Source organism: Vigna unguiculata, chromosome 5 (genome assembly GCF_037176805.1).
Source record: "Vigna unguiculata cultivar grain cowpea cultivar isolate G323 ecotype 2 chromosome 5, ASM3717680v1, whole genome shotgun sequence".
Classification (NCBI taxonomy): Eukaryota; Viridiplantae; Streptophyta; class Magnoliopsida; order Fabales; family Fabaceae; genus Vigna; species Vigna unguiculata.
This window is the reverse complement of record NC_140796.1, coordinates 4331594-4347229: the sequence shown is the minus strand read 5'-3', so window position 1 is coordinate 4347229 and position 15636 is coordinate 4331594. Positions and strand designations below refer to the sequence as shown.

General features: G+C 31.0%; 2 protein-coding genes across 4 annotated transcripts; one reads left to right on the top strand and one right to left on the bottom strand.

The window, feature by feature from the left end:
- Positions 1-351: 351 nt before the first annotated feature.
- Positions 352-7650, top strand: LOC114184127 (putative WRKY transcription factor 12). The gene is made up of 4 exons (XM_028071378.2): positions 352-925; positions 1124-1200; positions 1810-1971; positions 7179-7650. The coding sequence occupies exons 1-4, from the start codon at positions 674-676 to the stop codon at positions 7339-7341; spliced, it is 654 nt and encodes a 217-aa protein (XP_027927179.1). The 5' UTR covers positions 352-673; the 3' UTR covers positions 7342-7650.
- A 1411-nt stretch (positions 7651-9061) lies between these two features.
- LOC114185207 (uncharacterized) lies at positions 9062-15123 on the bottom strand. 3 transcript variants are annotated; one of them, XM_028072800.2, is made up of 10 exons: positions 14971-15123; positions 14501-14798; positions 13437-13546; positions 12826-12894; positions 12554-12669; positions 12403-12457; positions 11103-11223; positions 10444-10491; positions 9719-9813; positions 9062-9589 (listed from the first exon to the last, which is right to left on the bottom strand). In XM_028072800.2, the coding sequence occupies exons 2-10, from the start codon at positions 14583-14585 to the stop codon at positions 9488-9490; spliced, it is 801 nt and encodes a 266-aa protein (XP_027928601.1). In that variant the 5' UTR covers positions 14586-14798; positions 14971-15123; the 3' UTR covers positions 9062-9487. The 3 variants fall into 3 exon arrangements, with proteins under 3 accessions (XP_027928601.1, XP_085530060.1, XP_027928603.1); XM_085673934.1 differs by having other exon boundaries at positions 9062-9585; positions 14501-15100; XM_028072802.2 differs by having other exon boundaries at positions 13437-13531; positions 14501-15100.
- Positions 15124-15636: the final 513 nt, after the last annotated feature.

Genomic DNA, 15636 nt, shown 5'->3' with positions numbered 1-15636 from the left:
ACTTAATTCATGACTTTTACCACTAAATTTTAATATAAATATCAATACTTATGTTGTAAGTCATTTGAAATATCAAAACCGTTTTAACGGTGTTAATAATTTTTTGCTAAAAATGACCTGAGACATCTTTTTAAAAATTATGACTTAATTAACATATTTTTAAAAAGTAGGTACCAAACTGACACATTTAAACGAGAGTGATACCAACTCATTAAACCTATATTTTTACTTATTTACCAAGGGTTTTTTAATTCCTTAAAACATGGCATATATATCCACACAACTTGAGGCGATTCTAAGTGAGACAGGACATAGCTAATTCCATTTTTCTCTCCACGATAATTGCTTGAGAAAACATTGTGGGACAATGCACGTGTGTTCTAATAGAGAGTGTGTGTTGTGTGTGTGTGTACAAGAGTAGAATAGAATAGACTACCTTAAAGAAAAGGGAAGGAATAATAATTTCCATAGTAGCAGTTGACCAAGTACAAAACCCTTGTCCTGCCACTGCTGAATTACCCTTAATTTCTGTGTTCTTTCCAATCACTGTGCATAAGATTTGAGGTATTATGCGAGAAGAAGAGGTATAGTTAGGTATATAGCTAGGAAGCAGACGAATCAAAACACCAGTTAGTGAGTCAAATTGAAATTGGAACCATTCCAAAAGTGGGATATGGAAGGAGAGAGAGGTGGTGCTACCAATTATGACCTTCAAGTTTCCTTCTCCAACACCCCACAACCCATACACGAATTGGGTTTTGTTCACTACCAAGAAAACCAGCTCCTTGGTTTCTTGTCACCTTCTTCACAATCTCAATCCTTAAACACCACCGATGTTGTTGTTACTTCTTCCGCCACAACTGCTGCAACCATCGGATTCATGAATCACACCCAACTTGTCGGAAAAACTTGGAACAACGACCAGGTGTGGTTATTCACTTTCGATTCTACTTAGCAAAATTAATCTCCTTATTAATTGGAATTAATACTCAATAAAGCTCTCTAATCTTCACCCTTGGTTATATTATATTATAGATTTTATTTCCTTCGTGTTCTCTTTTCTCTTCTGTGTCCTTATCGATCTTAGGGTATTTATAAGGACTTTTTGCTTACTGTATTTCAGGTAGAAACTCTAGATCCAAAGCCTGTCGATGAAGAAAACTGCACTGGAAACGCTAGTGAAGGCAACAACAACGCTTGGTATATATATATATATATATATATATATATATATATATATATATATATATATATATATATATATATATAAATTCCATTTTTCTTCAATTTCATTACACTATTTTTGTTAATTTTTATGTCTCTCTTATCTTCTCTTTCTCTCTCCCTAAGTGCATGCACGTAGATATTTATTTATATATCAGTTAAAGAGATATAGTCTAATCTTATAGGAAAGGAATTGCTTCTTTATCTGGATTCAAGATTTTAAAACACAGTTACCACCGATTCGTGTTTTTTTGTTTTTTTTGCAACAGCAAGATTTTTTGAGTTTTCGTGATAGTATTTTGCCAACAGTTTGCGACTGTGTGCCGCATTTATCCACAAGTTTTAGTTTATGTGATCACATTATATATTTATCTCTGCAATTTTCTGCGATGAAGAACCGAAATGAAATCACAACCCCAGTCAGAATCTTGATATAATGTTGTTGAATCTGGAACACATTTCTGAATCCTTGACTTCACATGTTCTATCTCTCAAACAGATCACATGTCCATTTTCTTTAAGTGGCACTTTTTATTTGAAGTGTTAATTGGTTCTTTGAAGACGTGATTGATTACGTTGTGGTAGGTGGAGGAACGCAGGTACAGAGAAGAACAAGGTGAAGATAAGGAGGAAGCTTAGAGAACCAAGGTTTTGTTTCCAAACAAGAAGCGATGTAGATGTGCTTGACGATGGTTACAAATGGAGGAAATATGGCCAGAAAGTTGTCAAGAATAGCCTTCATCCGAGGTAATAATATTCAAATCTTTTCATTAATTATATATATATATATATATTTGCTCAAGCCATGTATTTTATGTAATTTTTAAGGATCATAATGAGTTATATATTATTATATATTCATATCACGTGGAAGTTCAATTTTTTTTCTAACTAAAAAATGATTCATTCTGCAAAACTGAACTTAAAGCAGCACTTGGTTTGGATAAAAGGAAGCCATAATAACTAGGATTTTGAACTGAAGAATTCTTCTGAACCACCCAATCAAAGGACATTCATTGAATATAATAATGAAAAGATATTGAAGAGGTGGGAGAAATGAAAAATGAATAAATAAATATAATACTTTTGGTGTGTGAAAGTGTGTATGAACAGAAGTGTTTGTGGTTGAGTACACTGGCAATATCAGAGGCATTATACCCGGGGGGATGAAGGTAAAATGTCTTTTTCTGGGAAAAGTGTGTCGGTGGTGAATAATTTAAATCAAATCCTGATCACAAGTCACAACATTTATTGGCATCATTCATCTTAGACTTTTGTTTCTGAGAAAGAAATAGAGGGAATCTAACACCTATATAAACCTATGAAAGGAATGGTTCATGATCATTTAAATTCTGCATAAAATGCACAAGTGTTGATTCTATTAACTCACCCCAGGCTTATTGAAAGGGAAGGGAGAAAATAGGTATATTTATATAAATATTTGGTGGGCTATTATTATTGTTTTGACAATAAGATGCACTATAGGGTCCCCTATTTCGTACTCTATTTCAAAACCATCCATTTTCTCCTCGTATTTCTATCACAAAACTTCTCTACATATTCATCCTTCTCTGTAAAAGTCCAACTTTAAGTTTTCCAATTCCAGTTCATGCTTTATGTTAAAATGTCATAAAAACTGTTATCATTTTATACTTATTTTCATCTAAATAAACCTTAATTAGCCATGCATGGAGCTGATTACTTTAATTTTAATACTTTAACTTTAATTTAATTGATTCCATGCATGGAGCTTTTCGTTTAAATGGAATAATAACACCATACAGAATTTTATACAGTAAATATTGTGAGAACATTTGGTTTATTTTTCTTTAAGAGAAAGTATCAGCAAACTAATCAAGATTTAGAGCGGGTTTCGGATTCACATTTATCTTTTATTTTTTTCTAAGTTGATACAATTTAAGTTTTATATGTGTGGCAATAAAGTTTTAATTAGTATATATCATATATAGGACAAAAAGTTGATAAAGCACAATAAGTCTATTTTTCAGGTACATTATGATGAAAGGTTTTACATAAATTTTATCTTGAATGAGAAAAGGGGGAAAATAGTTATTGGCATGTGTCTCAAAGCTACTACAGATAAAAAGCTAAGAATGTTGAAACATATATGTTGGAAACATATAATGGGATCTTTCTAAAATGTTGACAACGTTGGAGACATGTTACAGGGTTTGGTAAGGTAAATAGATAATGCATGCATTAATTAAACAAGTTTTAGTGTTAATCTAGGTTATTAGTTTGATTAACAAAGTGTTCAAACAGATTGAGTCGTGTAACAGTAAATTTTTGGTTTTTCAAACACTGTCATTGCTTTACACATATTTGTACTTAATTAGTGTTGCGTGCATGGGAAGAAACAGTGAGAATATTTTTAGTGGAGGTACTTGTGAATGCAAATGGTCAAAGTTTCATCGATGGAAACTCAATATCCTTAACCTAAAAAGCAAGATATCAAGTGAGGTTGAGAATTTAAACGTGAGTCTAAATTTTATATTGAACAAAAATGAAAAAGTTGAGCACCATATAAGGATCATGACTCATAAATCCATCACTTTAAGATTTTGGATTGAGAATAATGTAAATACCTTATGAGATTAAACTCAAATCTTATTGGTGTTGTGTTTCTCCAATGAAATCTCCTCTGAACCTAATACATACATATATATCATCATCACAAGATTGCACTTAAAGATATGTACTTAGAAGTGCAATTAGGAAAGTGGAAAGAGCTGAAATGACTTCAGGAACGAAGGTTCATGGAACTGGAATTAGCAGAAATAGGTTTTCTAATAGGATGATGGGACATGACAGTAACATATATTGTTTAACAAAAAAATTATTAACATCATAGAGTGATGCAGTACCAACCTTGATAATAACCAGTTTTTTTTGAAAATAAAGTAGAAGAATTATATACTGGTGTGGAAACAATTGTTTGTTTCTCGACAAAGGAACTATGTGCATATAACTTAATACATATATCAGTAATAAATTCATACCTTTGATGTGTATTTATTTTAAGTGACAGGTTTAATCAACCATAGGAATTTATGTTGTTTATCCCTTGGAAAAATATTAAATAAAACTTTATCATCATATTACGAGTTGAGTCAAGTTCTTTTAATAATAATAATAATAATAATAATAATATATATATATATATATATATATATATATATATATATATATATATTATGAGATTGGCAAATAGTTTAGAATTTTATATATGTTTTTTTTTCATATATATTATTTGGGTTAAAATAATATTTAATATGTTTTGATGATTTTTTTTTTCATAAGAAGCTAAAATTGGTCCAAACATGCATTTTTAGTTAAATTTCCAATTTAAATCAATCAGATGACATTACTTGAAACCAAAAATTTGGATTTTCTGTTGATTTTTTTCTGTATTGTTTTTTTATTGTGTTTTTATAATACATTGATTACTAATAATTTTAATGTTTTAAAATATATTAAAAAGATATTTAAAATACTAATACAGTATATTTTTAATATTGAGCAGAAAACAAAAAAAAATCAGTAAAAAATCTGGACTCGATAAGATTTATTAACATTTTCGACCAATAAAAAACCGATATTCTTTATGTTTCTTTATTATTAGGGTAGTCCTTCAAATTTTATGCTGACATTTGGAAATTGGAATTTTTTTTTTCTCTCTCTGCGTATTAGTTCGAAATAACTCATTGATCAAACACAAATGTAAAGAACAAGAAAAAATTTAAATTCAATTCTTATGAAGGGACAGAGCTTGACTTCAATACCGATTCATCATTAGTTTGCTATATATTTATGCGAACTTATTCTTAAAAAAATATAATTATAAAAATTAAATAGAAAAAGTTTAATTGTAAAACATAATATGATTTTAACTTCTTTTAAGAGTTTGAATTTTTATTGAGAGAGGATTACGCATGTTTAATAGCATGTTTTTGAACATAAATATCTAAGAAGTACATCTAAAAAACTAAATAATCATACCATATCTTACTTTATATCTTTTATTAGCATTAAGAAATTATATTAATATCTACGACCCATATTTCTTGTAGATAGGGTAGAAACATGAATGATATGTCAAGAAACATAACATTTTCTGATTTTAAATTATATAAAATCTAAAGTTTATACATTTTCATTATTATGTTTTTTATGATCAATTAGCTATATAACGTATTAATAATGACATTTAGAATACATTATACAAGAATTGATATTTTTAACCACAATCAACCTATAAATAGCTATTCTAATGATACATATCTGTATTCGAGAGGGATCTTAATTCAATACTTTAGACTATTCTACCAATATTTTCGTATCTAATATAAAATATTAATATTTTTATAATAAAAATAATTTATAATTTTTTATTTTGATGTTGTTTAGTACGTATGATTTTAATTTAGATTCACACAATAGTTATATATTTATCATATTCTTAACAAATTTTATAGACTTTTCAATATACATATATTACATATTATATTTTATTATTTTTAAAATAAACGTATTGACGTATAAGATATATATAATATTTGATACATATATCATATTCATACGTAGATTTTTATTAAATCCATTTACATGTTTCCTAAATTTGTTGTCTTATATAATATGGTCGTAAGTCCAGTCAATTATTTTTTTTTTTCATAAAGACTTCAAATTTTTAAAATACATAACTATACTTGTTTTCCAATTTAATTAAATACATGATTTTTTTTAAACTCTATAATTATTACTTGTTTTCCGAATATGATATTGACAGGCCACCTAACAATATTTGTATAAAAGAAAATTAAATCGAGACATTCCTTAAACAATGCATTATACCCTTAGGATTTTGTAGTCATTTATTTTATATTTTTATATTTTGTATTTTATAATTTCTCACACATTGGACGCAAGGTTAAAATTTCTCTTGGTGTGGTTTATATGCCTGGTTCTTTTTGGTAGGATTCAAATGTATCATAGAGAGCTTAATTTTTCAAAAACTAATTATAAAATCATTTAATTTTTTGTATCTTTGCAACATATTTAATATAAATCTGTTTATTTTCTTTCCTATATATTAAAAGGATTATTTTATTTATATCATGAAAAGTATTTGTTAGGGAATAAAAGATATATAAAGGTATTATGATCAATCAATATTTTAATATTAATATGCACTTTTTATACTATCAATAACAAATTCTTATGTATGATAAATCTATTAATTTTTCAATAATTTATTTTGTCACATACACAGTATATTAAACTAATATTAAGCACAATATAACCTTATCTTTGTACCTACACTTTGTATAAAAGTTTTGCAAACGACATGATTAATGACTGAATCTGATAAAGTGATAGAAGAATCTGTCTTAGATTATAATGACAAAATTTTGGTGTTTCATAAAAATCAAAACCCTAATATTAATGTCAACATTAGTGTCTTAAAGCAATTTCACTGTTAAGTAACTGTGTAATGGCAAACCAAGACACCATCCATGGTTTCTCTCTCTTTCTTTATGGCAAGACTTATGTAAAAAAAGATGACTGCTAAAGGAAGCACAACATAAAACACTAACTAATCATAGTTCTTAGTACAAATTTATATTAAATTTAACCTAACTTGTCCAAACAAAGCATCAAGAATTGAAAAATAACACCAAAACCAAAAGTACTCTACAAATTTCATCCAAATTTTTATCCTTTATTATATAGTTCTCTGCTAAGATGTAATCAACACATACCAGGTACAACTATTGTAAGTAGTTTCTGTCATGCATACCAAGAATTTACAGACTTTCATTGAACAAGTTTGATGACAATTTAAGGATTAATTGGCACAAAAACATGACAAAAAAAATGAATATATCTTGAGAGTTGCTGAGGTATTTTTTTCAACAATTTTTTGGAAATTGCAGAAGTTATTACCGTTGCACCCACAACAACTGCAGGGTGAAGAAGAGGGTTGAACGACTCTCAGAGGATTGTCGTATGGTGATAACCACGTATGAAGGAAGACACAATCACTCTCCTTGCGAGGACTCAAATTCATCGGAGCATGAATGCTTTACCTCTTTCTAGGTCAATGTTGGTCGGTAGGTTATAATCATCTACGTGTATTTATCAACTTAAATTAAGCCACTTTGATTGATACATATATATGTTGCCATGTACGTGTCACAGAGTTCAATGTTCTTCAAAGTTGAAATCTCTGTATATGTATACTTATTACAACTTTCCTTACATTTCTTTCTCCATTATTTTTCTGTTTGGAGGGAACCATTACCCCCATAAAAAATATTGTTTGGTTCATATTTACGGAACATTTTTTTGTCAATATATATATATATATATAGAGAGAGAGAGAGAGAGAGTTTTTTTTTACTATTACTCTTTACTTAGATAAGACAAATGTATATATAAGTGTAGGATGCCATGAACTTTTACTGTGTATAAGACATCTTGATTTTTGCAGTAACTGATATCATTTGAAGGATATGGTAAAAAAAATAATTTCCACTAATGAATCTGTGTAGATTTTTTGGTATCCAAGAAAGTATTAATAGTATATTCTTTCGTCCAATATTTTCCTTACCAATTATTCACCGAAGAGAAATTTATCAGTTTGATGCATGCCTTAGTTTGGGCGTTATAGGTCGCTCAGGTATCTTCTTTTTTTTTTTATTAGAAATGTTAATCTTAAATTTGTCATGAACGAAAAACTTGAAAATCTTAGATTTTAAAGTCCAAATTCAAGTGTTTTAGTAATGTTTGGTTAGTAAGATGTAATTAGATGATTATAGAAATAAGGGATGAACAAAAATTCATAACCCAGGATATGTTTCTGAACCACAATTTATCTTCTTATATGATGGTTTCATTTTACTTCCTGCTTCATGTGCAACTGCTGTAATAAAAGGAAATACATGTGGTTGATGTATGTAATGAGAAGAGGTTGAGTATTATTGTTGGTCCTGTCTATTTTGTTTTTGATTCGGTGCAACACTCAAACATGAATTTGAAGTCAAATATAATATGGTTGTATATCACAAGAGATTAATCAAAAGAAATAATGCAAAGCTAGTATTACAAAACAGTATGAAAGATTAAATTAGATTTAAAGTCTATTTTTTTACATAATATCATAATCTGGTTAAAAAATCTTTTTAATAAAATTTAATATTTATTAGGTTTATTGATTTACCCATTATTGATTTGACTGGTTGACTATCCCATGCTAAAAACTCAACAACCAGGGTCAAGAGAATAGTGTTTAGATAAATGGATGGAACAATCATGTATTATTATGGTAAAAAGTCATTGTAATTCAACTTGAGGAAAAAAAGAAACACTTAAGAATCTAAATATAACAGATAAGAAAAAAATAAAATCAAGGAACGCATAATCTTGATGGTTTCATACTATGGACAACTCATATCTCTCGTTGACACAATCAATCTTCTTACTTTATCCCCCACAAAAACCCCAACAGCTATGCCTCCATTTTTTATAGGACAATGGCCAACACTGCACCTTCTCATCAATACATAAGATAGAGGTATTTGTGTAATAAAAAATCACTTTTTCAAATCACATTCCTAACGTTGTCAACATCGTCAACCGATAGATTTTTTTCTTTTTCTAAGTCTGAAGAAGTTCAGTGTAAATTGCACAGATAAAAATTTCCTCTTTCCTCATCTATACTCGTCCAAAGTTAATCGATTCTAGAATAGAAAATATGCATACAATAGAAAAAGGGTACTTTTGGCCAAACGCAATAGTTAAGGTACTACTCATCAACTCAAACAACAATCTGCAGTATATTAATTCCTCCACAAACATGGCCCAGACAGAATCTATCTACCGAGGTACACCTGCTTGAATTACAACACTGCAAACTATATTTGCCAATTAATGGACACTGATGAAATATATAGGCAAACCACAATTCATTACAATCTAATCTTTTTTGCACCAAGAAAACCTACATTTCAGACTCTTCTGACAGTTTGTTTGTCCCACCCACAATATCTTCCTCCCCCACTAGATTAAAATCTTAACTGCTGCCTCTAGAACCTTGATGATATCATACTTAGGCTCGCCTCAGTCTTGCTCAGATGTTAGAAGGTTAAATGCCGAATTGGAAGGAATGAAAATTACAAGAGTAGCATCACATCAAGTACAACCTTCTGGCTAAAACTAGTAGACTCCAAATAAGCACTGATAACTATCTTGTGAGAAGTTTGTATGAAGGAATATCTTCGAGCCGCATTATGTCATCAAGCAAAAGCTCTTTCTCCAGCTGACGTCGTGTAGATTTCATTACTGTCTGTTATAACAAAAGTAACATGTTCATAATCACTTGCAACCCAAACAAACATACATACTTCAGTTAAATTTGCTAGTGCCATATATTTCCTTATCTATGAAGAATAATATCATGATCAGGAATACATACGTTAAAATCCATGTATGACGCACGCATAGAAAGCCATTGTTGATCCATCATCTTGAATGTAATGCAATAGAGAAGATCAAAAGCTGATTCATTTTCTGTCAGACAAGCATAAAAATTAATTTACTAACTTTATGAGCGAAACTAACATAAAAAGAAGACCACCATTATCAAGTAAAAGCTACAAACACAAGTATTTTTCTCAAGCAATGCCATTTTGCAGGAAAAAAATTTCATGAACCTATCACAAATTATGAAGTACAATTGTTTGGGAGAAAAATGTTAGAAAAGAAAAGTGAGTGAGGTAGTGAAAGAAACATGTTCCTTAAAAAAAGCCTTCATAAATCTAAACAAATGTATCAAGAGTTCGTTTGGATGAGCTTTTCCATAAACCCTTCTAAGAAAGAAAAAAAAAACAAAAACGAATTAACTGCTCCGTAAGTTTTAACTTACTCATAAGTTAAAATAAAAATTTAAAGAAGTTATAAGAAAGTTTCTATAAATTAACTAAGCACAAGATAATTTTAGCTTGAGAAGGAACTAATTTCAGTTTTCCTTTTTTTTTTTCTGGGAGTTTGTGAAGAAGTTCTTCGAAACAGGCCCAAATACTTTTGTAACATTTAGCATTTTGTTATTCTTAAGCTCCCCACCTTCCTGCTTCCGATGTAAACTGAAAAAATATTACAAGAAAAAATTTACAGATTAACGAGAGCAAAACTAAAGACTACCTGCAATAAATTTTAGGAAAGTTGCTCCTACCAGGGTCCGAGGTTTGACTGTCAAGTAAAACAAAAATTACATTAGTAACAGAAAACCTAATAATCAAACTTAATTCATTACTTGTGAAAAACATCTATGATGCAACAGTCTGCAATAAGAAACATGCACTTTCATGATATCCCGCATCAGAAAATACAACTAAAATATTATAATCGATAAAAATCCATATTCGCATGTCCAAAACAATTTATTTAAATCCAAGGACATGGACATATACCTTTTAACTTTAAGAACAATTTTATACCATACAAAAAACTAAATGAAAATGTTTCAAAGTGAAGAATGAATGTGTAAGGCTGGCCTGTCATTTACCAACTTCTTCCATTCTTTCCAATAAAGTAAAAACATTATGCTCCCGGGATAAGGAGAAAGGCCCAAGGACACATCGAATCTAATCCCTCATAACTACAATGTGGCACTGGCCATCACTCAGATAATGATCAGTGGAAACTAGCCATACTGAAGTATGCAAGAATAATTGGTAAAACATCCTAAGCAAATTATAACAGCATAACATTCAGAGGATTATAACACAACCTTTTTCTTCCTTTTATACATGAAATATGCTGAGACTAGTAAACTACAGTAAAAGGAGAAGTAAAACAACCTGCTTCAAGATCAAGCATCTGAATAAGCATGAATGTGATGTTAACACCAGCAACAGCAAATGGGTATTCCCACACTGACCGATCTCCTTCCTGCTTCCGTAAAAGATCTTGAAAGGATTTCTACAAAAAAAAAAAAAAAAGTGTTCAAGTTTTATGATAGTTATATGAATAGCAAATATTACTAAAACTCAAGGTTGCTGCGAAAGTGTTCGAAGGAGTGCACCAAGACTAAATTAACATGGACAAACCCAGTGGGAATAAGAGTATAAAAGAATCTGATTCATAATATTCCTAAAGCAAAAATTGGGAACTGTTCATAACAAATGAAACCTGTAGTTTATGCTTATTCAACACCAAGAAAGTAATATATACAAAGAAGCCAGGGATTAGTACATAAAAAAGAGGATACCATATCTTAGAAATTATCAGAAAATATTCTCTGCGTTTAAGGCATATATTATCACAATTCACAAAATGTATTAAGTGACGGGTACAGATTTTTAACATCTAGCAAACAGTGAATAACGAAAAAAAAAATTCAGTGAAGTTCCATGGCTTTATATTTTACATGACTCTGATGAGGCTGGTGTACTTTGACAAAGAGAGACCATTGCAAAAGAGAAACAAAATCAATTAATTTCAATGTCATTCTCTTCTCATTTATATTTCAACTCAACCAATAAATGTCATACTTATATGTCAAAGATAAAGCAAAAGAACAAATCACTACGGCCAAAATATTCTACAATGGAGGAAGGAAGTCCAAAAGCAGCACATGAGAATTTTATCAATGTCTGTAGGAAGAAATTATGTTTTTCTCTTAGTTGCTGAAGAGTGAGTTGAAGCCACTAGCTAACGCACACCTATATCAGCAAATATATTTTTTGGCTAATCAATGCCTATTAGTTTCTTTACCGTATCAATTGTCGGATAAAGCATGCAAAAATTAAAAAGTCCCTTTCGGAAGAAATAGATGGCAAATCCTCAGTTTGAATTCAAAAAGGAGGAAGTACTAACTAGTTCTTCGAACAGATAAATACCCTATAACAAAATATTTACCCGCAGAAGTCCTATTTACAACTACAAACAAAAAATAACATTTCCTTAGGGTGAATCCTAATATGATTTATTTGTTAATCCCTTCAGGCAATCAAATAGCTTTTATATATAACAATCTAAATCTAGATATTGATTTTGGACAAGTAAAAATGACTTTAAAATATTTTTTACAATACCAAAATGTGTGTAAAACAATAGAAAAAAAAAACACCTTCCGAAAAAAACAGAAAGGGATCATACCGGGAAATTCCTAGCAAAAAACAATAAATTCTCCAATGATATGAAACCACCACCCCTACCAAAATATACACAAACAGAAACTATTAGCAACAAGTAGAAAAGTGATGACAGTTTATGGCATTGAGATAAAAACAAGAGGAATAATAACTACCTAAAATCGGTTGATGGATCCTTCCCTTGCCAGCCCATGTCCTTCCATTGCTCTGATATCAGGCCACGGAGTTCTTCTTCAGGAAATGCAACACTCCATAAAGCTCTTAGAGCATCCTAAGAGAAAGCATAAAAAAATCTAAATTATATTAAGAGATAAAAGATTGAACACAAGGTAAGGCATCAGAAGCACATAAAGTCTTTGATGAACTTCATACATAGTCATTACCACATCACTCACAGTGACATGAAAAATATCAATAGAAGAAATACCTGGTGCTCAGGAATAGAACTATCGTATGGAATGTCAATTCGACTCTGTAACCTCAGCAAGCACTCCTCCTGAGAATTTGTCATCCATAATTATAAACATTTTTTAATAGAAAAAAGAAGTATAGAGTGGCTTATTATTTCCATCTCAGAAGGTATAAATCACAGCAAACATTATAAAATAAAGAAAATCCAATAATGTGAAACACGAGTGTCAAATTAGGTGTTACAAATTCAGAACAAGCTATATATTATATATAAATACATTCATTTGTTTACAAAACGAATGAATTTTCCAGAAACGTAAGAGAAAAAAAACACAGCCCAAAATACAATTGAACTTTATTATATTTTTTGTTATTTGGTAAAATGGAAGATGTTCCAATACAAATTTATTGCTCAATATGTTTCTATGAAGAAAAGGCTATGCTTACTCTTGTAAGTAGTTTAGAAGAGGTTTATCTCATTAAAAGACAAGTATGATGAAGCATCTCATCAACAAAGTCACATTATAAAATTTCATTTATTTATTGCAGTGCCCAAGAGAAAAGTTAACATAATTACTGAACGGTATTAAATTACTGCTTCAGCAACTAAATCACTAAAACCATTACCTGGGCTGATGTTAAATCAAAAGAGGGTCGAGCATCACTTTCTCTTCTCTGTGCGCAGACACAGGACAAACCTCTGCCAAGCCACGCTGTTGATCCTGTCACAAACTCAGCTGTAACAAAATAAAACTGCCCATAAATGTAGATTGAGCTTCGAATTTTTGAGTCGCAATTTTATAGCCATTTGACTGACAGAAATCAATCATGTGTTATGAGTAACTAACTATCCTAAGTAGTACAACACTATTTGTAATCACCCCAGTTTCTAAAACCACACAACTTATTCTAACCACAAAAAAAAAAAAAAATAGTCTATTTCTTCCCCGTTTTTCTTTCTGTCACTTTTCCAACCAAAGTATCACTTTATAAATATTTTGTTTTCTATAGCTCGTATTATTGATTAAAGCTTAGGACAAGGGAAACGGACAAAGCCAAGCAGCCAAATATAACCACAGCGAAGAGTGGGCTTTGCTTTAATCATTATGCTAGCCACTTGCACAGTTTTAATCATACTGCCACCCACCAGCTTGCTTTATTCACCATTCCCCGCTATTTCTGCACCTAAACAGTTGCACTCAGCTTCACACTAGATGAAAAGAGATACAACAGTATCTGCACTTTCCAGTATACATAAACAAGCAATAACGCATTTCACGAATGCTAGATCTACGAGATAACCCCATCACGGATATAACCCATAAATTAAGCACAGTAAACAACTTATAACGCTAAGATTAACTAACAGTATGTCAGTAACACCCTCTATAGTAAACTGAGCTAGTTCCATAGAGATTTCTACCGAGCTTAACTCAGTCTTAAACCAATCAAAATAAAATAATAATAATAATAATTAAAAAGTAGTAGTAGCTGTAGGAATCATGAACTCAGTAATTCACCCACCAATGCAATTTTGAATATCCGCAAACATAACGCAAGTGAAAAACCTGAGTTCAGTCTCGATTCAAAGACTATTGCGAGAGTGAGCGAGAGTAATAAAACAAAAAACCGAAAAAAAAACCCCAAGGAATCAGACGTTGAAAATTACGAAAACCACGAGAGAAGTTTACCAGAAGTTGAATGGCACGCGTTGCCTCGATCAAGACCCTGCGAAATCCTCCTCACAGCTACGAAGGAACCGCCTCGATCGTCCATTCGTCTCACTTCCTCCTCTTCTTATCCCCGTTACTGCAGCAACGGTATAGTCATCGCGAGAACGCTCCGTTTCCCGGAACCCCCACTTTCCCGGAAAATTGCGCAGTGCAGAATTCCGTTAGGGGCGGAAATTCCAGTGAGCTGAAATGCGGGAGCTTGGACAGAGCAATAAGCAATTGGATGGCGCGGGAAAGATCGAAGCAGTGGTTGCGGCTGGGGATTTTCCCGGGAAACAAACGGAAAAGGAAAGAGAAGAAAGTGAGGGAAAGTAGAAAGTGCGAAAGAAAGAGAAAAGAATCTTGAAGAGAAGATAGAAGAGTTGCGGTTATGGAGAAAGGGGTTTTTGCAAGATCTGAGAGCAGAGAAGAGAATAGAGTTACGGTACTTAGACAGAAGAGAAGAGAGAATCAGTTCAGTTGTTTTGTTTGTTTTCTCTTCTCTCTGCAAAACGCGCGTTTAGCGCTTCCTTCCTTCTCCCTCTCCCGATTCAGAAGGTACACAACTGCGTTGCACTCTCTCGCTTTTACATATGCCACTTTTTATTTTATTATTTTCGTGTACTGTTTTTATTCAAAAAATAAAGTATGAATAATATTAGGAAAACAAAACACTCTTTAAAATGCCATGTTTAATGATTATTTAAGAATAGTTAAATTACATATAATATATTAGAAAGCATAATGGGTGTTTGAAACCAAATTAGGTGAAGAAGAAATGCGTTTCAAATGTAATTTTATCCGTTGCAACTTTTGTGACGGATACGATTTCAAAGACACTCATAATATATTTCTAACATGAAACTGCGAGTTGAAAGTCTGATCTCACTCACATCCATGGCCATCACGTGAAGTGAGTTAAATGGATTAATGATTAATTAAATTATTTAAATTTCTTTTTTTAATAGAATACGGGGTTTGCATGCAAGTGGCAGTTTGTTCTTCAAACTAGGTAATTGAACGTTAGTTCGCAAATAATATATAAATAAATAAAGCATAAGCTAACTTAACCTAATCCAATTAATTAGGTTTTGTTTTGGTCCTAATTAGTTTGG

What these genes read in the sequence shown, in the direction of transcription:
- LOC114184127 (XM_028071378.2), top strand. Translation starts at nt 674, where the DNA reads ATGGAAGGAGAGAGAGGTGGTGCTACCAATTATGACCTTCAAGTTTCC. An exon ending in AAACTTGGAACAACGACCAG is followed by an intron (nt 926 to 1,123) that starts GTGTGGTTATTC and finishes ACTGTATTTCAG; the next exon opens with GTAGAAACTCTAGATCCAAA. An exon ending in GAAGGCAACAACAACGCTTG is followed by an intron (nt 1,201 to 1,809) that starts GTATATATATAT and finishes ACGTTGTGGTAG; the next exon opens with GTGGAGGAACGCAGGTACAG.
- LOC114185207 (XM_028072800.2), bottom strand. Translation starts at nt 14,585, where the DNA reads ATGGACGATCGAGGCGGTTCCTTCGTAGCTGTGAGGAGGATTTCGCAG. An exon ending in GATCCATCAACCGATTTTAG is followed by an intron (nt 12,458 to 12,553) that starts GTAGTTATTATT and finishes ATATTTTGGTAG; the next exon opens with GGGTGGTGGTTTCATATCAT. An exon ending in TTTCCTAAAATTTATTGCAG is followed by an intron (nt 9,814 to 10,443) that starts GTAGTCTTTAGT and finishes CTTGTCTGACAG; the next exon opens with AAAATGAATCAGCTTTTGAT.